We start from the raw sequence: 23,935 nt of genomic DNA on the forward strand, positions 1-23,935 counted from the left end.
TGAGGTCTGTCTGCAACACTGTTCCCACAACAGCCCTGTGAGGTAACCCTACAAGTTTTATTATCCCCTTTTTACAAATGAGGACTGAGGTCTAATGATTTGTCTTGGGTCATGAGCTGGGATGGGTCAGAGCCAAGATTCGAACCCTCTTCTGACCCCAAATTCATTGGTTTTTTCCTTTAATTCCAGTTTTCTTTTTAATTATAAACTTAATAGACATCACCAACAAACATGAACATTTTAGTATACAAAGAACAGAAAAAGAGGGTTGCATATGAAACTAAACTTTAATTATGTGGTTCTCAAGTGTGTATTATATTTAACACAGTAGTAATAAAACCACCCTACTTCCATTGCTGTATCTACTACACCAGGCTGTATCTCAATGAATATAGGACTTAACTTATAAAGGACTTTAATTAGTCATTGACCTTCCAAGGAGAAACCGTTTCCTTCCGTTTCATGGACCTGGCAAAGTTGGTTTTCTCTTGCATCCAAGTGGGGAAGGGAGAGTAAGAGAGAGATACACGCATACATACATACATACATACATATGTATATGCATCTGTATATTTATATGTACTCGCATATACACAGATACATGTATGTCAATACTGATGTATTTAATAAAAAGGTTGGTATAGAGGAAGGTGGCAAAAAAAAATAAATCGAAAGGGGCAGCTAGGTAGCACAGTGGATAGAAAACTGGCCCTGAAATCAGCTCAAATGTGGCCTCAGACATTTGACATTAGCTGTGTGACCCTGGGCAAATCACTTAACGCTGACTGCTTTGCAAAAAAATAAATAAATTGGAAAATGTGATGCAGGAGTGAGAGATGAGAGAAGCCAAGAATTTGTAGACAATAGAAAAGCTCCATGACTCTAATATGAACATTTGTCTTAAGAAGAGTTTGGAGCCTCTGGAAATGGGGAGCAGTAAATAGCATCATAACAATGGAAACTGATTCTATTGGAAGGCAGGAAAGGCTCGTTACCGATCAGTCACTTCCTAATTAACGTCTAAATGGTAAACTCTAGACTTGTGAGACCAAAGATCAAAATCAATAGCAAATTAAAATAAAGACTGAAAAGGAAAAGATAGGATCCACAATTGAGGCAGTTCCATCATTCTTCTCCATAATTTTTCTAAGGCTGCTAGGGGGCAACATAGAACACAGAACTCTTTATTTGGAATCAGGAAAACTTATCTTCATGAGTTCAAATCTGGCCTCAGACACTTACCGTGCAACTCTGCCTCACTTCAATCCAGTTTATGTACAAATCAAAAGATATCACCCATAAAAAAAGCTCTGTGACCCTGGGCAAGTCACTTAACCCTATTTACCTCAGTTTTCTCATCTATAAAATGAGCTGGGGAAGGAAATGGCAAACCACTCTACTACCTTTGTTAAGAAAACCCAAAATGGGATCATGAACAGCAACAAAGGTTTCCAAAGCAGTTTGCATATATTAAGTATTTAAACCAGTTGTAGACACTGTAGATTTTAATGTAGATTGTCACCACATCCTAGAGATGTTCAATTGATAAAATTCAGTCACCATACCAAAGAGTTCAGAAGAGCCCAGAAACTACCTCTATCAGCAAACATTTTGTCTCCTTGCCAAGTCAGAGGAAATAGAACCAAGGATAATACTGGTTTAGTCAGTCAGTAAGCATTTATTAAGCACCTCTTTTGTGCCAGGCACTGTATGAAGTACACTGGTTTGCAAATAAAATTAATTAAATAAAATTAAAGTGGTATGTAATAGCTTACTGAGGAAGACAGTGGAAATACTCCATGGGAAAACAGTGAGAAGCAATGGAGAGTAAAACAAATGTAGAGAAATCCAACTACACCAAATTAACCCACGGGCATTTAAGGATGAACCTGGAAAGGAGACAAACAGATGAAAAATACAAAAGGCCATTACTGTTAAGTATTTAATAAACCAAAATGTCACCTAAAGGAACTTCACCATCAAAGTGTCTGCTGAGGATACCTCAAAATCTAAGATTCCTTTACGTATATAATAACAGAATAGTTTTGACCACACAGAGTCCAGATGGAAGAGGAACTCCTTCTAAAGAAAAAGGTCCTCCAGTTCTTCTTCTAAATGATACAGTATTGACTGCATCAAAGCCTATGACACTGAACAACCTCCTAAATAAAATTCATAATCTCTCAAAAGAATTTACGTTAACTATCCACACAAGAAAAACCAAATGGATGGAGAATGCTTGTTATCCAGAATGTGATGTGCAGTTGGATGGGGAAGCCATAGAGTTGGGTCATTCAAGACATGAATCTTGGACAGGCACTATACATGGACATTGAGCTTGCTTAGCATTGGCCAGGAGGAAGAGAGCAGGCTGGATTGCCTTTGGGAAATGGCAGTTTCATTTTGCCCTGCTAGGGTAGGTCCCCAGCATGTTGGGTGGACTCCTTGTGGAGGATTTATGGGAGGGCATGGATAAGAGTCACAGTAGAAGAGAAGCCAGTGGCTCAGTGGATAGAATGCCAGACTTGGAATCAGGACGACCTCAGTTCAAATCCTGTCTCAGATACTAGCTGTATGACTCCCCTGACTTCTCTAAGCCTCAGTCTCCCGATCGGTAAAATGAGGACAATCACAGCATGTCTCTCCCAGGGTTGTGAGGATCAATAAGATAACATAGGTAAAGTATTTTGCAAACTTAGCTGTGATCATCATTATTCTTCGGAGAAGGATTACCTTAGAAGAAGGTCATTACCTGCATGGATCAGATCACAGATCCTTCAAAGTAACGGCAGAGCCACTGGCTAAGACAGGTGGAGAGGCTGTCGCTTATATCTGAGAAGGAGCCACAGACCATTTAGAGAGTCCAAGTCATAGAGCTGATAATGATAACATTAGAACTCAGAAAGATAGGATGGAATGCTTTTTTTATCATACTACCACTAAGACGTTACTTCATGAGTTGCTAGTGTGGTGGAGAGTCATCGAACGCTCCAAAGAATTAAAGTCTCCGAAGAATTAAAAAAGTTTTACCCAGCTGGCAATGGAAGGTTCTTGGTGGGTGTGAAGAGGCAGCAACACATTACAAACAAATAATGTGCCAGGAGTTAAAGATGTCACCAAGGGAAAAAATGAGCTTGTTTTGTGGGAAAGAAGGAAGGATCAAAGGCCCATGAGCTCCACTGGAACCTTTGTTATGTCATGAGAAAGTGAGGAGGACCCCCCCCATTACACTGGCTGGAACTCCTGTGATGATCTCCTGGGCAGAGGTCACACAAGATGGGCCAGGAGGGATGGTTGGGGGCCATGTGGGATTGCTTGAGGGATGTGTCATTGGAGAAGAAAGCCGTGTCAATGAGATCACCCATCTATTTAGAGTATTGGAGTCCCAAACTGAAAAACAAGCCTTTTTACTCTGACTTTCTTTAATTTAATTTAGTTTGTTGTAGTTGTCTCATCTCATTGGTTCTTCTGACTGCTATATCTTTGGGAAATTACACACTGATGAGAGCAGGACAGGGCAATGAGTCATTTTGTTTATCCTCCTCAGTGGCATAGACCCCTTGGGCAATCTAGTAAAGCCCCTGGACCTCTGTGAAGAAGGGGTCTCAGAACAGAATCATGTTTTTAAATAATTGAAGAAAATCCTAAATTTCAGTTAGAGTTAGTAAAAATAAAGTTGTCATATTTTTCCCATCCAGGCTTGCTGACCCCTTGACATCTGTCCACAGAATCTAAGTTAGTAGAACCCCTGTCCTAAGCCATTCTGGGAAAGGGGATTCTTAATCTTCAGATATCCTGTAATCTCTTTGAATGTTTTAGGGAGTTTAGAGGCAGGAAATTCTTCCTTATGCAGAGCCCTCCTGTTATAACTGGGCCCACTGTTTGGAGTTTACTTTTTGGTGGAAATGGAGGCTAGCTACCCCAACTCCCCCACCCTGCACTCCTACCCTGAAGGACTATGGTTAACAGACTCTGTTGTGTTATTCCTATCCTCAGCAGGAAGGAAGGAGTAAAATCAACTATGAACTGATACTCGTGGTCTTAAGAAATGAGCTCACCCTCTCAATTCAGGATGGGGGTTGGTGGGGAGCTGGGAAAGAGATACATGAACAGCCCCTGGCAAGACTCAGTGAGCATGTGAGTGATTGTCCTTGGGAATCCCAGTGCTAGACGCTATTAGATTAATACAAAGCCAATCTTTGATTATTCCAGTCTGCTAACACTTCCGTGTCTCTTCCTGCCCCCGGCTCACTACTGACCTGGTTCCTTTGTGATTTGGACTCTTCACGGTCAAGAAAGCAATGTCATCTTACCTCTGAGGAATTCATTGTCCTGTTTCAATACTAGTCACACACACACACACACACACACACACACACACACATTACATGCTCATATCCTCTGCTTGTATTTACTAGGAGGTATGTTGTTGTCTCTTCTCTGTGGCTTCTAGGTGTTTCCTTTGTTCTGTTTCCAGAGCTTTAAACAGCTCACTCCCTCCATCCCTGATCTCTGTCTTGGGTGGGGGGAGGGTAGGGGCTCTGCACCTCTCTATCTTGATGGAAATGTTTAAGATCTCTTTACCCCTTGGTTCACCAAGATGATGTTGAAATGTTTAAAGAGGAAAAGAGAACAAATAGGCATAAAAAGAGATGCATTTACAAAGTATCGATATCTTATCCTGACTTAAGAGTCATTCCTGTGCTATGGAAAGATCCCCAGGTATAAGGAGCTAGGGATAGCCTTCCCTGCCTCCAATCTCCCCCCCTCCCCCAAATCCGTACTCTGGCTTCAGCCTGTTTTCCAGGCTCATTGGACGTTATTCCCCAGCATGCGCTTAGCTACACTTCAACTGAATGAACCTCTTGGCAGTTTCTTGTACACAATATCGAATCTCCTTTCTGACTGCCCCTCAAATTCTTTTTTAAAATTGAAATTCACAACTAAAATCAATTTTAAAAAATATTTTAAATTTTATTTCTTTTCAATGACCAAAAATCTCTGTTCTCTCCCTCTGCACTCCCATTAAAAAAGAAAGAAAAACAAAACCCACTGTACAACCAAGCATAGTCAAGCAAAACAAATCCCTGCTTTAGCCATGTCCAGAAAATGTGTGTCTCAATTGAGTCCTTCACCTTTCTATCAGGAGATAATATGTTTCCTCATGAATCCTCTGGAATCACAATTAGTTGTTGGATTAATAATTATTAAATTTATTTTTTAAATAATATTTTATTTTTTAATTACATGTAAAAACAATTTTAGCATTTCTTTTTTTAAAATTTTGAGTTTTAAATTCTTTCCCTTCCTCTCTTCAGTGCCCCCCTCCCTGAGAAGGTGAGCAATTTCATATCGACTATGTATGTGTAGTCGTGCAAAACATATTTACATATTAGCCATGTTGCAAAAGAAAACACAGATCAAAAACAAACAAACAAGAATAATAAATTTTTTTTAAAAGTATGCTTTGCTCTGCATTCAGACTGTATCAGTTCTTTCTCTTGAAAGTGGACAGCATTTTTCATCATGAGTCCTTCAGAATTGTCTTGGATCATTGTATTGCTGAGAATAGCTAAATCATTCACAGCTGAGGTGATCATTGAATTTAAAAGAATTAAACCGAAATGAGAACTCTCACCTCCTGGCTTTTGCACAGGTCATCCCCACGTCTGAAAGGTTTCCACAACTCTGCAGCACAGCTTAGATGTGACCCTGGACAAGTCACTTCACCACCGTCTACCTGTTTCCTCAATCATAAGATAGGGACAATAGTAATGCCTCTCTCGCCGGACTGCTGTGAGGATCAGATATTTGTGAAGTGCTCAGCAAAGTGTCTGGCACGTAGTAGGCATTCGATGAATTCTTGTTTCCTTCCTCAGGGGCCACCTCTTATACAAAACCTTTCCTGAGCACCCCCTTCACCTATTGTGCTCTCTCACTCTTGAAACTACTTTGTATTGTTTGGTACATATGTTGTACTTAAGTATCTGTGTTTATAGGTTGTGTCCTCCTAACGGCATGTAAGCTCCGGGAGGGCACGGACTGGCTTGTTTTTGTGTCCCCAGGACTGAGCACACTTGGGGGCACTGAGAGTGACTTGCCCAAGGTTAAACAACCAGCCTGTGTCAGAGGCAGGCCTTGAACCTGGTTTCCTGGCTTTGAGGTCATCTCCCTAGCCACTGGGCTGTACTGCCTTTCCTTCTGTAAAATGGGTGCTTAATAATTGCTATTGAATTGTGGTGAAGGACATCAGTGGAGCCCATTTGGAATGACTGTATATTGGGAGGGACTTTGCACAGTGCCTGGAAGGTAGTAGGTGCTTGGTAAATGTTGATTGGATTGGGAGGGAGTTAGAGACTAAAAAAGCCAGAGATGGAACTCAGATCTGAACAAAGCCAGTGGCTAGGAGGATGACAGAAGAATGACAACAAATTTCACAGCCTTTTGACATCATTTGGGAGACAGAGACAGGCAGACCTTGATTAAAAGAGCTATGATGTAGAGAAGCTTGAAAAAGAATTATTAGGGGCAGGGAGAGCTGGATTATTTATTGTAGTCTTCACACATACATGCATGCATTCATTCATTCAATGATCATTTAGAAAGCATTTACAAAACATTTAGAGAAGCAAGAGCTTTTGCCTCCTTAGACAGTGTGTCTGCTGCTAAGACTGTGGATGAAAAAGTGACTACCCAGGCCAAGAAACTCACAGGATTGTAGGTTTAGAGCCAGGAGGGACCTGAAAGATCATCATTTCCAACACCCCAAATTTTACAGATGAGGCAACTGAGACCTAGAACTGTGCAGAGGCTTGTTTGGGGTCCCACAGCAAAGCAAGTAAGTGTCTGAGGCAGGACCTGAACCCAAGTGTTCCTGACTCCAACTCCAGTGCCTCTTAATTTAAAGGTTTTCAGTTGATGGGGTCTTATAACCACTGGTGACTTTGCTACTCTTGCTTGTAGATGCTGATTTTGTAAACATTTCTTTGTCCTGAGCCCCCTGGTGTGCCAGTTAATCCTGATTAATTAATCACATCTACTGTTTTCAGGTCCAGCTCCAGGTTCCTGGCTCCCGGCAGAGGCAACTGGTCGAGGCAATGAGGACACCAAGGGTCGAAATGCTCAGGTAACCACAGGTCTCTGAATGTCAAGCCCAGGGCTGGAATTTTGGTGCCAGGGTGCCAGAGAATGAGCCAGCATATATTTTCTCCCAAAAGTCAAAAGTTTCTCCTCAATTTTTCCCTCAATGAAAAAAGTCACTGATCTTAAACAAAGATGAGAAACACAAGATTTTATTTTATTTTTAGGAGATAGACTCTTCTTAAAATTTTAATTTAATATTCTATTTTTTCCAATTACATGTAAAAACAATTTTAACATTATTTTTTCAAGTTTTGAGTTCCAAATTCTCTCCTTCCCTCCCCTTCCCCCTTTATTGGGAAGGGAAGCAATTTGATGTAGGTTGTCCATGAAACACGTGATTTTACTATCTGACTGTGGAAACAAGGCTTTCCAGGTTCTCTTGAGGCATACTGTAGGATGCCATGCCTATTCCTAAGAGGACTCTATGGGATAGGAGCAAGACCTGTGATTTCTAGTACAGGGAACTCCCAGAGGAGAAAGCTGCCTTTACGAATGCAGATGAGGACATTCTCTGCAACTTATAGAGCTGCCCAGGCTTGCCTACTATTATATAATTATTTTTAGGATTCTTTATTTCAGTCCCAGGAGAGGTAGCACAGTATAGTACAGGGGGAAAGAGGAGATTTGGAGGGTGTGGGTTCAGATCTCAGCTCTGCCACTTACCAGCTGTGTGATTTGGCACAAATTACTTCATCTCCTTGAGCCTCAATTTCCTCGTCTGTAAAATAAGGGTATTGAATAAAGATGAGTTTTTTTGGTCTCTTTCTGCTCTAAATCTATGATCTAAATCATAGGGTAGCTCCTGATCACAAGTGAAAACCAGGGAGACCCAAAGGGACATGAGATGGGGAAGTACTTGGGGTGATCCAGGACAGTCTCTTAGCCCAGCTGAAGGTATTTGGGCTTCCTAACGCCCAAAGAGCTGATTTCCTTTACCTCACTGTAGAGGTCCAGTTCTCATCTTTAAGAGTTATTATTGGAAATGTTACATCAGTCCCTTCCTATTCTGGCATTTCACCCTTTTTTTTTCCTTTTGTGAGTTTGTGACAACCCCAAGAATCTAGGGGTTATTGAAGTGCCACTAGCTCATTGGTTCTTTTTGCTGACCCCTCCAGAAGCTAGATGAAAGATGAGAGGAAAGTAGCATGGCCAGGGGCCCCTTGAGAGCCACCCCTAGGATCTTAGAATCAGGAAATGTCCAAGGTGCCATCTCCAGCATCAGAGTCAGCACCATGGCCAGAGCAGTCGGCATTTATAGAGCTCTCCTTGATGGTGTACAAGACACTTTCCAGGCATTCTCTCATTTGATATTCACGGCTTTGTTAGAGAGGTGCTGCCAGTATCTCCATTTTAGAAATGAGTAAACTGAGTCTGAGAGAGATGAAATTACTTGCCCAGGGTCACATAGCTAGCACCTGAGGTCATTCCTACCCAGGCCTTCCTGACTCCAGGTTCCGCACTCTGTCCTTCAGGCTGCACTACTTCTAAGCTGAAGGGACCTCAGAGATCATTTGGAAGGCACTTAGTTCCTTTTTTCTACTCAGTATTAATCACAGAAGATTATAACATGAAATGATGAGGATGGTTATCTTTGTAAAGTGCTTTATAAATGTGAGCTGTCATCAACAAGCCTCTCTTGGGGGCCCTGCTGCCCTAAAGGGTCTGCTTGACTCCAGACGTCATTGTACCTTATCCAGGTGAGCCGGAACTAGTCTTGTTCCTAAAAATGGCCATTTCAGTCTCTTCTGGGAGCCTACTTCATTATTTAATTATTCCTGTAACTGGGAAATCATTCTTTGTGTTTAGCTGGAATCCTGATTTACTGAGGGTTCATTCTGGTGAAATTTGAAGCTTTTACCCAAAATGTCGAAGTCCTCAGCATCATGGGATACTTGTTAAGAACAGCTTCACAAGAGGCTTCCTTGGGGAGGAAACAGAGTAACACCAAGAAGCACTGAATCATGAAATCTCAGGGATGGGCCTCCAAGGGATGTTCATGTTCATTTATGCACCCAAACCTGAGTGGTTCAGTAGTGAAAGCACTGAACTAGGGGGCAGAATGGCATCAGTTTCTCTCCCGCATTTCTAGTAGGTCTGTCTTGGAATAGGCAAGTCACTTACCAGTTAGGTTGAAGGTGACCAATGCTTTCCCCTAGGGAATTTTAGGGGAGCATGAGCTCCTCACGCATAGTCAACTTTGTCAGTGATTTCATTTCATTTTAAATTCATGTTTGATTTCTGATGAGAAAAAGAAAGTCAGATGCCATATTCATTCTGGAACTATCTAACCCAACTCAGCTCTGCCACAGAGAGTTAACAGGAAAAAACCATTATGCCTCCGAGATTTTTACAAGAGGCCACCTTGTGTTCTTTGGGTAGGGAACAGGTAGTCCTTTGAGAGCCATACCTGGAATTGGGGCATTTCAGGATTTGAAGAATCAGAGAATCCAGTATTTAGAGCTGAAAGAACTTGAGGGCGGCATCTAGGCTTCAAGGGTCCTGGAAGATCCATTACACCAGATTCCAAGCCTTTGACCAGATCTGGTAGGTGAGACAACCATTTTCACCACAGTCTTCAGAATTGTATTATCTTTACAGTTACCAGTGAAAACTCTACGATAAGAAGACAGATGATGCAAAAGTCCCATCATAATGCCTTGGTCTGTACAGCAGGATGGAGGATCTGCCCTAGAATGCCATCAGCAACCACACCAAACTCAAGTTTCTGTTTTTCATCTGACAGATGAGCTCAGCCACAAGCTCTTATTTATTTATAATTAGGTCATTTGCACAGGCTTTGAATCAGTATTGTAACTGTCTCTTATTTTAGCGATTTATTTTTGAAATGTGCCCAGATGTGCAGCAGCCCATTTGTCCAAGTCAGTACAAAGAGGAGATTTACCCCAGCCTGATTAGTGGTATTGGAGAGAGCATAGCTACTCCTCTCCCTGTTCAGTATTCATTCCATGACTGTAAATAGCCACATGGCCTGGCCCTTCTAGTGTCTTTATAAAAAACCATTTTTTGAATCATCTTTAGAGAAGTTTTAGCTAGTCCCCCTGTTCAGGAGTACATGGCAACTCGTCAATGACACGATTTCATAGTCTAATTGCGCCAGCTAGGTAATGAAACCAAAAATGCCTTATGGAATGGATGAACAAGCAACGTACCCACATTACAGCAAATTGATGCCACCAGTCAGCGCGGAATGACCAGGATGTCATGGCTCTCTACCTTTTCTCCCCCTTTCCTCTGATTTTCAATATGTGGATTTTGTTGTCTAGTGTAAATATGACCCTTAATAAAAAAAGGAGAGAAGGAATTTTGTTTCCATACAAACAATGACTGTGTTGCTCTTTCTCTAACCTGGTTACTAATAGTAGAAGCCAGTCCTACCTCATGTTATCCTACCCCTACTCACAAGGCTGCCTGTTACCTTTTTCCTTCCAGTTATTCAGTTGAACAAACATTTAAATATCTACTTGCCAATTATGTGCTTGGGTGCTGAGAAGATTTTGGGTGCCTGTCCTCAGAGATCTTACACCCCACTGCATATGGTTCTGAGCACCCTTCCTTACAGTACCTAATGAGCTTTGAGATCTCTCTTGTACTTTGTTCCCTGGTGGTAGAGATGTTCTCAGCTGTTTCTCACCTCATTGTTCTGAGACAGTGATACTGCCCCCAGAGTACTCCCTTAGAATGAAGAATGTCCATTTTGGTTCAATATTTGAATGGATCTGTGATCTGTGATTGGTGGGTACTCCCAGCCCATCTCCACCCTCCTGGGTGTTTCTGGTTCTTACCCTCCCATACATTCATTCACCACAGGGAATGTTGGGAGCTTTCAAATATAGTGAGGATCCTGGCAGAGCCTGTCAACTGACCATTGGTGATCTCCACATTTACTGCCACGTGATCAGCCCATCCCTCACAAAAAAGTAGATATTGAAGTATGCAGGGAAATTCCTCCCTCCCTTACCTCATTCATTCCCTCCGTGGTAAGTACAGGCTTCCTCCAGCAGGCCAAATTCCCCTTTTCAACAAGAGTCAAACTATAGTGAAGCTCTGTGCCTTCCAGTGAGTTCAGTTTACCCTCAAATTAATGGTGTTAGTGAACTTCTCCTCTCTCCTACCTCTCCTATACCCAACCCTACATCTTTTAAAGCCATGGAGTCATGGGAACATACATGACCCCAATTCTTTCTTCATCACAGAACAGGACTGTGGCCACAGAGAGCAGCTCTGTGGGCTGTGCTTGGCATGTTTGTAGATGAAAGAAGATAGGGAGACTCTGCTTGTCTAATTTAAGATGTGACTAAAAAAATAGAATTCTTAAAAGGCAAAGAAAAAGCTACAATCCATTTTTAGATTGGAATCTCTGGAAACTGGAAAGATATAATCAAATCAACAAGCAAATACTGAATAAAAAACCCACAATCATTTATTAAGCTCCTACTGGATATAGTCAGAGTCCCTGAATTAGCAACCTCTTGCACTAATCACTGGGTGCACAGTTGCTAGGGACAATATACGGGCCTGGATCTTACATCATAAAATGGTACAAAGAAGAATCTCAGTCTTGACATCTGATGGGTATTTTCTCTGCCCTGTCTCCCACCTCAAGGATTCTCATTGCTACTGTGATCTACTGCTACTGAGGCCCTCCTTGTCTAACATATATTTCATATTTATTAAGGATTCTTTTTATAAATCAATTTCTTGCTGCTGAAATTGTTAACAGTGAATGGAAATATCAGGGTCAGTACCATGGTTGGAGATAAGGACCATCCCCAGTGCAGACGATTAAGGGGCCATTTTAATCTGATTAGTAGACAAGTTTCATGATGAGGCAGAATAGTGTTTGTGCAGAACCAGAAACTCTGGGAAATACAGGCCTAGGTAAGCATCTTTTTGGAAACCAATTCTTGATGTACATGCATGTGCCCACACATACACTCAGTTGGAAATAGAGTGCTTTTAATTCAAATGTTTGAACTCTGAGAAGAGCCCATCTGCAATGTGCACCCATACCCCCTCTCAACCAGGCTTGAGCTGGCAGATCTGCCCCTCTCTTGCCCAGGTCCCATACAAACCCTCCCCTGTTCTTCTAGGGTTTTAAAAAAAATAAATACATTTTTATTAATCTCTTTTGTTTTGGCATCTCAGTTTCTCCCAGGATTCCTCTGACTTTCCCCTCTCACAGCCATTACATATAACAAAGATATTTTGAAAGAAAGAATAAGAGGGGAAAAAATCAGCAAAACTGATCCATACATTGACAAAGTCTCAAAATATATGCCACGTCCTCTTCCCCCACCCCGCCGTACCTCCTACCTCTTCAAAGGAGGAATCTTCTCATATATCTTATTTGGGACCATGCCTATTTTTTGTACTTCTGTTTTAATATCAGAATTTCATAGTGGAATGGGGCCTCAAAGGCCAGCTAGTCCAACCTGTATGTGCATAAGTTCCCCCTGCAATGTACCTGACCATCTGACTTCACTTGAATATCTCCAGTGAAGAGAAACCCATTACCTCCCAAGGATGGTTTAGTTCCTCAAAACTTAAATAGGGCTTCAGGAACCTAGTTTTAAAAAAGTCCTCCAATTGAGTAAGCTTCTTAAGAGTATAGGTTATTGTATACTTTTTGTATTTATATCTTCAGTGTCTAGCACAGTGCCTGACATACAGTTTGTGCTTAATACATGTTCATTGGCTGACCAAAGTGCCAGTCTTTATTCTCCATGCCATGTGTCTGTCATGGTCGATAATGATCTCCCTTCCTTATAAACTTCCCACAGTGACTACAGAATGGAAGAGACTTTTCTTTTTAAAGTTGACTTGTAGGAAAAGAGCCTCTTAATATAGAACAGTGTGCAAGTCACCCTCCCATAGTGCTCTCTTTGAAGTCCATCCTACAGCCAAGGTAGCTGGGGTCTGCTGGTTACTGAGCCTTCATGAACAGGACTCGGAAGGAACCCACCCAGAGCCACCTTACTTCACCCTAGCTCCCATCCCATGTGATAGGGCATAACATCTCAGGCAGCATGTGTTCAGATACAAGAGTAATCCTGCCCAGTCTATGCCAATGTTTTATTTGGATCTTCCATTCTAGGAATTTTTGAGGATGTCAAAGTGTGTAGCCCAAAAGGCCACTGGATTTGAAGGAGGGAGGCCTGGGGTCTAAATTGGGCTGTGCCACTTACTACCTGAGTGACCTCGAGCACTTTCTTCATTGATAGGATAAGGAGCCATGAGGCGGTATAATGGCTAAATCCTGAATTCAAAGTACAAGGACTCACGTCCCAATCCTGCCTAATCCTATGTCTCTGGGCCAATGTCTTCCTCTCTTTGTCTCCCATCACCACATTTCTAAAATCAGAGGTTTGGATCACTGTGGTTCAATGGAAACAGCTCTCGATTTGGAGTCGAGGACGTAGATTTGAACCCCAGTTCAGCTACTTACTAGCTGACCCCAGACCCCTCTGGGCCTCAGTTTCCTCATCTGTAGAACATGGAGCCTGAACTATCTGACCTCTGAACTCTGGAGCAAATGAGATATTTGTAAAGCACTTAATACATTGCCTGGCGTATAGTAGGTGCTTAATAAATGCTTGTTTCCTTCCACCCTTTCAGCCCTAGGTCTACAATCCCAAGATCCCTCCACAGCTTACAGAGATAGGTTTAATGATCATAATACTAGAAATACAAGAATGACACTTTCCTTGCCACTGTTTATGGCCAGAGGGCAGTGCCCTATAACAGACCTATAGTTTGACCTTGCAGAAGCTTGTGGGACAAGGGACAGAGATGGGCAAGAACGTCATTAAACTCATCCTGTTACAGGAAGGTCTGAATCATGGCTTACCCTGACCTACTTAGGTAATAATTATATTCAGCTGGAAGGGGCAGCTTGTTTTTTTTCTGGATCTCCTTGGCTAGGTGAGCTCATCTCCAAAGCAGGATATAATGGAGGCAGTGGCTGGGCCCATTCCAATCATGAGGGCTAGTGGTGCCCTCACACCAGGGCTTCCAGAATAGTCTCATCACAGGACGGTCAGACATCTCTTCTAACAACTCTGTGGTTCCAACCTCTCCCCACATTGATTTATGGGACAGCTGAGACATCACAAAAGAGACAGTTTGGGGTGATTCAGTACAGTTTTAATTTTATGCATAATGCATTTAAAGACTAGGTCGTAAAGAAGAGCTGGAGAATATCTTCCTGTTCAAAGGTATTGGTTAAAAAAAAATAATCATCATAACTATGTTGTCTGCTCCCATAACAGGAAAAAGAACATTTTCTCATTTATTGTTCTCAACAGAGAGTATTTTTCCATTAAAGACACTTCATTTTATCACAAGATGGTTGCGAACAGGTGCAGGTGAGTTTCCACAAGAAATTAGCAAATGAAGATTCACATAGTGCTTGGGTTCAGTCAGAGAAAGCACACATTGACACAGAATCAGAAACGGTTAATGGGGACTCAGAAGTCGTATGAAATGATCAGCATTGGCTGAGAATAATCTAATTAATGAAGTTGCCTGGCCTCCATGGCTGGGAGAAGGGGGTCTGGGTAACAACTGTGTACCAGAGAGGCAAGACTTGAGCCCAGGTCTTCCTGATCCTAAGGCTGACTTTCTACCCACTAGGCATGATGTCTCTCTTGGCATATATAGATTCTGATAATTTCATGTCTTCACTCAACAGCCAAGAACTGTGTTCCTGGGATCTAAGTGGAGTTATGTCTGCATGTTCTGATGTAAGAGCTTCTTCATGGCGATGACCTCGTATAGATCATTACAATAATTGGTAGATTTCACATTATAACCTTTACCACTCTAAATCTTTTCAGCATCATTGTATAAAAGCCAGGCTCTTCCCTCTTAAAACAATTGTCCTGTCCTCATCTGTAGCTGGTAACCAGCTAGGTTTAACTAGACAACAATCAAATTAATGTTGTCTTGGATTGGAGAGGTTGGTGATCCTGGCCAGCCTCTCTATCCATATTGGTCATGTCTACTGAATCCAAAGATAGATTCCACATCATAATTCTGGTAAATTTGTCAAAATTCCAAGCTTTAGGCTTTATTTTTTTAGAACTTTGTGCCTACAATATCACTTTTCTCTCAGTGAACAGAGTGGAAAAGCAAACCCTTGTGGAGTTTATGAGCCTCCCCAAGCATTTTCCAAGAGACCCAAAGCCCCCCTTGAGTTTCTGTTAGTGTGGAGTTGTTGAGTTGTTTTGGTTTGGTTTATTCAGCCATAGAAGACAAAGGCCCAATCAGATCAGTCATAGAATTATATAAGTGTGTATAATTGTATAATAAATGTGCAAAATTATTCAGAGGGAGTGGTAGAAACATCAATGACTTAGCCTACCCAAATATAATTGCTTTTTAGTGGCCACCTTCTCACCACCCCTGGGGGGAACAAAAATTAGTCAGGGGCCATCCTCAAGGTGTATGCAACATGGGCCCACATTTCCTTGTAGCCAGCCTTATTAAAAAAAAAAACTTGCTCTGAGTTATTGAATCAGCATAGTAATGCTGGGCTAGTAGGGTTGGTCCAAATGATCTGCCAGAGTCTGTTCCACCATTTTTTTGATCTGCCCAAGCAAGGTCAATGTTGTGTGATAGTCTCAACAGTCCTGTCTGTGGGGTCCAGGCACCAAGCAATAGCAACAAGATTCATCTTCAGAATTATACCAATAAGGACTTAAGCCACAGTAGAAATCAGGAGAACCGAACTTATTTTCTCAACATTTGAATCAACTTGGTTGATATGAAGTAGATCTCTTGAGTTCTCAATAGCTAAAAGTCTGCTCACTGCAGTCCCCATCATGAGTTTGTAGAATTTTTTCTAGGTTCTCTTAGTTTGTTTAAAATACCACATATTACATTATCACTCCTTCCTTTATAGGGGTCCTCAACTTGGGATCCATGGATAGATCTCAAGGGCTCCATGAACTTTTTAAAAAATATATTTTTATAACTGCATTTCAATATAACTGGCTTCCTTTGAAATTCTATATATTTAATTTTATACATTTAAAATATGACTCTATGAAGGGGTTCACAGGCTTCCCCAGACTGCCAAAGGGGTCCATGGGGTCTAAGAAGCCATAGTCTACAGCTAGACTAGCTGAGATGTGGTATGTCACCAAACCATCTCTGCCACTCCTGCCCTCTACTGCCACCAGACTATGGGAAGCCTAAGAAAGCTATTCTGGCCATGGAAACTAAACAGAAATTGTACATTTGATAGCCTACAATCTGAAAAGGGAGGCAGATTTATCTTTGTGTTTTTGTGGCCCTGCCTTCCCTGGCTCTGAAGGAAACACACCCCATAGCCTGTGCTTTCTTTCATCTCGACAGTTCTCAGGCATTTGCTCACTTGGAGTTAACATCATAAGATACAGAATTTGATAAAATAGCCATGCTTTTCAACCACCACAGGACTTTGGCTAAGAGGTTTAAAGCAAGGAGCATATCTATGGAAGGAAGCAGGCTGGAGCTACAAGATTGTTAAGGGTTAGGTAACCTTCAAAGCTGTCCCATTTGTAGAGTCCCGCCAACACAGTGAAAAGTAATCCCATCCCAATGGTCATGGACCAGGTGCTCTAACTTGCCCTTGTTCCTTTGCTAATTGTTGTATTTGTCTGTTTCAGCTGATGATCATCTCACCACCCATCTAAAACTATGACACTTTGGGGGGGCATTTTAATAATAAATGAAGGCTTTAGAAAAGAGGCATCAACCCCCTCCCAGTAAAGCAGTGATGGGGGGAGGGAACACCCTAGTCTAAGAGCTTTTCTGGGAGGCAGCAGCCGAGAAGTGGGGAAACAGTGAGGAAGAAGAGTCAGACGGGGAAGTCAACACTGTACAGCTAGCAGCAAAAAGTACAATAGGCTGCAGGTAACAGGGAAGCCTTAAAGTGATTTGTAAATACATGTCAGCTGTTCGGGAGACGTCGTCCAACAGTTGCCCACAGAGCAATCCTGGACCTCTCTAGCCCTCCTTGCACTCTGCCTACAGAGTGCTGACCCAATCTGGTCTTCTTAAAGCTGGTTTCTAGGCGCTGTTGGCAAATTGCTTTCTTTCACTTAATTCTACACATGCAGAACAATCAACTTAATTACCCTAAGTGGCTGCTGAGATAATGCATACACTGGGAGAGCTCCTCCGAATTTCCCAGAGAAAGGAGGGAAATTAGGCATGTGAGAACATCAGCTGATGCCTCCATGGTCACTGGCTGTTGGTTTTCCCCCTCTGCCTTGCATGTTGGCGGATTCCCAGCCTCTGTATGTTTGGAATCCTTCCATGGGGCCATTTAATTACAGTGACCTCAAGCTAGCCAGCAGCAGCTTGGTTCTGAATCATCTATATACATGACACCATCCAGGTGGAGAAGCAGCTGGCCTGCCGAGATCCGTGCTGGAGGGGGGCTGTTTCAGCACCAATCCGTGCACTGATTCAGCGCCTCTCAAATTCGTCCAGTTCCCTCTGAGACAATCGTGTGTGTGCCTCTCCCTCCTTAAGAGCCTTCCTGGGGACACACAGTAAGCACACTGACTATAAGAAAAACAAGTCTGGGACTCCAGTCATCAGAACATGGGCCGGGGGGTTCTCTTCTCATCCATCTGTTCTAGTGGCCCAGAAAAGCATTCCATGGGGTATCAGCCAACACAGCCGCTGGAAAATTGTGGCCACGCTGCTGGCATTCTCCTTGGACTCTACACAAAACAGCATGTGACCGAGCAAAGAAAAGCCAGTTTGTTAAACTCGAAACAGCTACTAAGAAGAGAGAAAGACTCTTTAAATGGTTTGCTTTCGTTTTGCTTTCCTAAAAATTTGGCGATGGGAGGACTATCCTTCAAAGCTTGACAAGCGCTAGTCTTCTTGGGAAAAGGCTAAGCGTGCCCATCATCACTGAAATAAGATAACAGCAGCTTAAAATCCACAGTTAGTCATATAAAGCCAGAGAGCAGGCTAATGAAAAAACTAAAACTGGCTAAATCTTAGGAGGGCCAAGGGAGTTTCTTTCTGGGACCAAAAGCACAGAGTGTGAGTTAAAATTAGACTGGTTGTTTAGAAAAAGGGGCTGAAACATCCATCTTCTATTTTACTCAAAGAGGAGAGGGGGTTGGTTTTGATTGGAGTTTGGCCAAGTAGGGAGTTTCTGAGTGGGAGGAGAGAAAGGGTGGCTTACTTCACTTAAAGAACTTAATCTCCGTGTCAACACAGTCATAGAAAAGGTCGGCCACTTCAGTGGGGTCCATGGGGTCTGTGCTGCTCAGAATGCTTTCCATGGCCTCTAGCCCTTGCTTCTCCAGGTCTAACATGGTCTCCATGAGTTTGTGACCTTGATCCTGAGGAAAGAGAGACAGGCTGTGTTACAACCAACCACATGGAAAACCTCTCTGTGCAGCTCACCATTCTGAATACGGTAGGATCATGAAATGAGAACAGAAAGGGACCTCAGGTATCATCTCATCATAGAGAGATGGAGCCAAAGAATTCTTGATCTAGAGCTGGAAGGGATCTCAGAGGCCATCGAGCCCAACCCTCTCATTTTACAGATTAAGAAATGGAGACCCAGAAAAGTTGCGTGACTTGTCCACAGTCACATAGCCACTAAATAAGTGAGATAATCACATCCTCTTCCCCCTCCTATTAGTACAGATGCACCAAAGAAAGGTTCATGGACTTAAAGCTCCAAAGGACCTTGGATGTCACCAAGCCCGACCTCTTCTTGCAGATGAAGAGGCCAGGGCCCAGAGATGGTCTCCTGAGATGAAGAGCGGATTGCTGAAAGTCACACTCAGCATACATGGAAGGGCCCAGACACGAGTTCTGACTCCAAATCCCAGGCTCTTTCGACCATGGTAGGACACACACATACCCTTTTACGCTAGATCTCTATGATAGAAAACCTGCTCAGCCCTTAACAAAAAAATAAATTGCATATTTGCTAAACCTCATGGGGCATGGGCGAACTTAATAATGTCCCATAAACTGGATAGCATGCCTTGTTGATACTAATTAACAACAACTAAGTAGGTTCTCTCCAAGTCGCTTATTTTTGGAGTAAGAAGGCACCCCCACCCCCAGCCTCCAGTCCCATCCATTCTGACCTTAGCTTTCAAGTGAACCACTGTTGTTAACAACAGGCAGGAACAGCTAGCCATGCTGTGGGGGTCTTTGGGGACAGGTTTACTAGAGAATGTTCAAGTCTGAACTGATGCTTTGCAACTTTCTGTGAAGAACTAAGATAGTGGGAGGGGGGAACAGGTGTGTGTATTTTAATTTATTCAAATAGCATAAGATTGTAATTCTTATAATTAAACTGTTCCTGGCAAGTATGTATTTTCATCTTAATGGATATAAATAGCTTGTCTCTGGTGAAAAGATAGAGACATGACTTTTAAAAAGAATTCCATCTTCACTGAAGAGGCAATTTTTGACAAAATACAGACTGCAAAGGGAAGGAGGATGTTCAAAACTAAATGGAATCTCAGGACAACATGTTACTGGGAGGCTTTGGTTTGTTTCAAAAGATGTTATGGGAAAACTTAACAGAAACAAAGGATCTGTTGAAAAGGAAAGAGGCAAGTCTGGGAAGATCCTCTGGGAATGTGGATCACCGGGAGCAAACTTCAGAGATCAGGGTTATCTTCCCACACGTGGCCCCACCCTACCCCCAGACAAGGGCACGTGGCCCCTGTTTCCCGCCTTCTCCCCTCCCACCTCGTGTCTCACCTCATCACTTTCAATGACAGCCCGAGCCCACTCGTGGGCTTTATAGAGCTCATGTCGGCGATCAGGCTTCTCCAGAAAACGGGGCTCCTTCTTGGCAGGGTCATCATCCCCAAAGCAGGGAGACTGGACTTTAGGGACGAGCTTTACATCATCCACAAAGATGAAAGGCTTGAATATGGACCTAGAAGGAGAGGAGGGTCTTTTTCAAACAAACAAAAATAACATTTGCACTGGGTTTCCTTAAATGACATCTTGCTGTTAGGCAACGATGATTGTTGCAGGGCAGCTGCACCCTGGGTAGAAGGTTGGAGGTGAAACAGCAGCTGGGCCAGGCACAGAAAAAGTAGGCTTGGGGGTGGAAGGAACTTAGAGCCATCTACTTCAGTTCAATACCCCCATTGTACAGTTAAAGAAACTGAGACCCAGAGAAGTTATTCATTGTACCCAGTCACACAGATAATAAAAAACAGCTGGTTTTCCTAAAACAGAGCTTTAAAGCTAGGAGAGGGTTTAGAAATCATCTACTCCAGCCACCCCATTTTATACATGGAGTTTGGCCATGTATACTCCAGCCACCCCATTTTATACATGAGGAAACTGAGGCCAGAAGGACCCCCGGTTACAGGTAAGAACACAGATTGAGAACTAGAAAGATCTGAGAGGTTATCCCCTCACTTTACAGCCAAGAAAAGACAGCTGGGAACACCATAATGCACAGAGCTATGGGCCTGGAGTTCAGGAAGACCTCAGTTCAAATTCAACCTCAGACACATCCTAGCTATGTGACCTTGGACAAGTCACTTAACTTCTATTTGCCTCAGTTGTCTCATCTGTAAAACCAGGATAATAACAGCACCTACTTCTCAGGTGAGGATTAAATGAGATAATATTTGTAAAGCACTTAGCATAGTGCCTGGTATGTAGTAGGTGCTATATAGATGCTAGCTATTATTAAGACTGGGACTGGCAGCTCAGTGTCGCCGTAGTGGATAGAACACCAGACCTGGCATCAGGAAGACCCGAGTTCAAATCTGGTCTGAGACACTCACTAGCTGTGTGACCCTGGGCAAGTCACTTAACCCTGTTTGCCTCAGTTTCCTCATATGTAAAATGAGCTAGACAAGAAAATGGCAAACTACTCCAGTTTCTTTGCCAAGCAATCAGCCCCAGTAGCAACAATACATTTGTTTCCCAGCTAGAAACCTTGACAGAGCCCACACTCCGACCCCCGCCTTATGTGAACATGGCCACTATCAAGGGTGGGGGTGGGAAGTGGGCAGAAAGAGTTGGACAGGACTGAAACAGCTGACCAACAACAACGGTTATGAAGAAAATTGAGGTTCAATGACTTGCCCAGTTGACTTACCCAGGAAAGAAGGGAAAAGTCAGAATTTGAATCCAGATCCTCCAACACCAAGTCTGTCCCTCTTTCTACTGTAACACTATGGCTGCAAACCCAGAGTTCTCTCTCATACCATTCACTGCCTCATTATGCTGATAACAAGACGGTGTTCCTGCTCTCAGAGAGCTTCATGACAATCCCCTTAGGCTGTCTATGGAGATAGGGATTCTCAGCCCTAACATGAGTCACTCATTCACTCAGCAAATGTTTTTGGAATGATTATAAGGTTCAGTGCATTGCTCTAGGGTGCTGTGGACAATGCAAAGAAGTAAAAGTCGTGTGGTTCTTGCTCTCTATGACCCGTAGTCTAGCTGAGGAGACAAGACTTGGACAGTAGCCACTGAACACAACCCCAAAGGCAAAGCCCTAATAGTCTTGGGGGCAGCACAGCCCAGTAGACAGGTCCAGGGTTCAAATCCTACTGGAGACATTTTCTAACTGGGTGATTCTGGGTAAGTCACTTAACTTCTCTATACCTCAGCTTTCTCATCTGTAAAATGAGGGGATTAGACTCCATGGCCTCTGAGTTCCCTTCCAGCTATAAATCTGTGACCCTATGGTTCAAGTCAAGTCAACAAACATTTATGAAGCACCTACTATGTGCCAGGCACTGTACTAAGTACTGCGAATAAAAAAAAAGTCAAAGGTAAATTTCTGCTTTTGAGGAGCTTGCAGCCTGGTGGGGGAGATAATATGCAAACAACTATTTACAAACTAGATATATACTGGATAGGTAGATGAATACGTAAATAAATCAATAAATGATCCATTTTAGAGGGAAGGCACTAACAATAAGAAGGACTGGGAAAGGCTTCTTAGAAGGGGGAGACTTAGCTGAGGCTTGAATGAAGCCAGGGGGCAGAGAGGAGGAGAGAGAACTTGGGAGACAGCCAAGGAGAATGCCTGGAGTCAGGAGATGGGATGTTGTGTTCAAGATACAGCAAGGAAGCCAATGTCACCAGACTGCAGAGTACACAGCAGGGGGCGGGTAGAAGATGATGGGAACTCACCTTTTCCCCCTCCCTCTTCCCTTTCCACAACCTATCACAGATAGGACCTTAATAGCCAGGCCAGTCACCCCAGTCAGTGGTAGGAAAAGCACTTTTCCATCCTTCAAAGGCTCATAAGAATAACATTTTTTTTTGGTTGTTCCTTCGCCTGTTAAAAACAAACCCTACAAATAATACAGTCCCTACTGTTGCATTGGAGAAGAGGCCCGCGAATCCACATGTCAAGATAGAGAAATTGGTTCTTCAAATAGGGATGGAAATTGATGAGTGTCAGCAAGAACTGCTTTTACTCTGTCCCAGACAGAGACAGAGACAGAGCAAGAGAGAGAGAGACAGAGAGAGAGAGAGAGAGAGAGAGAGAGGAGAGAGAGAGAGAGAGAGAGACAGAGAGACAGAGAGAGAGACAGAGAGAGAGAGACAGAGAGAGAGACAGAGAGAGAGACAGAGAGACAGAGAGAGAGAGAGAGAGAGAGACAGAGAGACAGAGAGAGACAGAGAGAGAGAGACAGAGACAGAGGGGGGGGCAGGGAAAGAGACAGAGAAGACAGAGAAAGAAACAGAGACACAGAGAGAGACATAGAGAGAGAGGGTGTGCCAGTGCAAATCAATAAAGATGTCATTTCAATGAACATAAACTGGGCATGACAGCCGTCCCAGAAAGCCTGGACAGCTGTGGGCTTCATCCAGCACAGGCAGCCCTGAAGCTCCACCTCTCCAGGGTCCATTAAGGGATCTCCGCCCTCCCCCTCCATGTCATCCAGAGTCTGTCCTGCAGGAAGCCTGTGCATACTGTCCTCTGAGCTGGTCAAGAGGAGCAATCTGCATACAGAACAAAAAAGGGGAAGGAGGAAGGGAAGCTCCATGCCAGGCACTGTACTCAAGCACTTAACAGAGACTTCATTTTATCCAGAGGTAGGTGCCACAACTAGCACCCTTTTTGCAGTTGAGGAAACTGAGGCAGAGGTTAAGTGACTTGCCCAGGGTCACACAGCCAGTAAATGTCTGAGGCTGGATTTGAACTCCCAGCCCAGCACTCTGTGCACCATGGCACCCCCAGCATCTTTTCTTGGCTGTAAAGCAAGGGAGTTGACTTAGATCATCTCCCCAGGCCTCAGTTTCATCGTCTGTAAAGTGACAAAGTGACAGACTCTGAGTGGGACCGAGCCCTCAGCAGGGGCATCCTAGGGGTGGTAGAGACAGGGAGATGCTGCTGCCTGCCTCACCGGAGTGCTCAGCTGGTTAGTGATGACGCCTGGAAAGCATCCCAAGTGATTTTAAAGAGCTCTTCATGGCTGACTACTAAAACAAAAGAGGGCATTAAGTCCCACATTTGGCTGGAGACTCTGGCCCCCGGGACCCTTGGCTCATAGCAAGTTTGAGGACGTCCAGGTCCCGCAGCCCAAGACCCAGGCAACAATGGCGCCAGCCAGCCTGGTTTTACCTCCGAGGTTTCTGGAGCTGGCTCCTGACCTGACTTCTTTCAACTCCCAGTCGCCCTCACAGCCAGTTCCAAGAAATGGCATTCGATGCTTTTGGAACCCTGTGACAGAGCAGTCATCCTCAGCCCTGAGACCAGTGGAGAAGAGCCTCTTGTTTTCCAAGAATTAATTTCCTTTGG

The 23,935-nt window shown here is 43.3% G+C and overlaps 2 protein-coding genes across 4 annotated transcripts in view; one reads left to right on the plus strand and one right to left on the minus strand.

Annotated features, from left to right (window-relative positions):
• The window catches only part of WIPF3 (WAS/WASL interacting protein family member 3), a 72,242-nt gene extending 61,763 nt beyond the window's left edge, over positions 1 to 10,479 (plus strand). For both annotated transcript variants that reach the window (XM_036761121.1, XM_036761122.1), the window contains exons 8-9: positions 7,050 to 7,126; positions 9,742 to 10,479. In XM_036761121.1, coding sequence (XP_036617016.1) covers positions 7,050 to 7,126; positions 9,742 to 9,765 — 101 coding nt within the window. In that variant the 3' untranslated portion in view covers positions 9,766 to 10,479. The remainder of the gene's footprint in view (positions 1 to 7,049; positions 7,127 to 9,741) is intronic.
• Positions 10,480 to 15,564: 5,085 nt separating this feature from the next.
• Positions 15,565 to 23,935, minus strand: part of SCRN1 (secernin 1) — a 64,959-nt gene continuing 56,588 nt past the window's right edge. Inside the window, exons 7-9 of one of the 2 annotated variants that reach the window (XM_036761076.1) lie at positions 19,906 to 20,086; positions 18,356 to 18,515; positions 15,565 to 17,879 (exon numbers count right to left, since the gene is read on the minus strand). In XM_036761076.1, coding sequence (XP_036616971.1) covers positions 18,357 to 18,515; positions 19,906 to 20,086 — 340 coding nt within the window. In that variant the 3' untranslated portion in view covers positions 15,565 to 17,879; position 18,356. Of the gene's footprint in view, positions 18,516 to 19,905; positions 20,087 to 23,935 lie in introns of both variants that reach the window. The other variant, XM_036761075.1, reaches the window with a different exon arrangement.

The sequence above is a fragment of the Trichosurus vulpecula genome, chromosome 5, assembly GCF_011100635.1.
Source record: "Trichosurus vulpecula isolate mTriVul1 chromosome 5, mTriVul1.pri, whole genome shotgun sequence".
In the NCBI taxonomy this organism is placed as follows: domain Eukaryota; kingdom Metazoa; phylum Chordata; class Mammalia; order Diprotodontia; family Phalangeridae; genus Trichosurus; species Trichosurus vulpecula.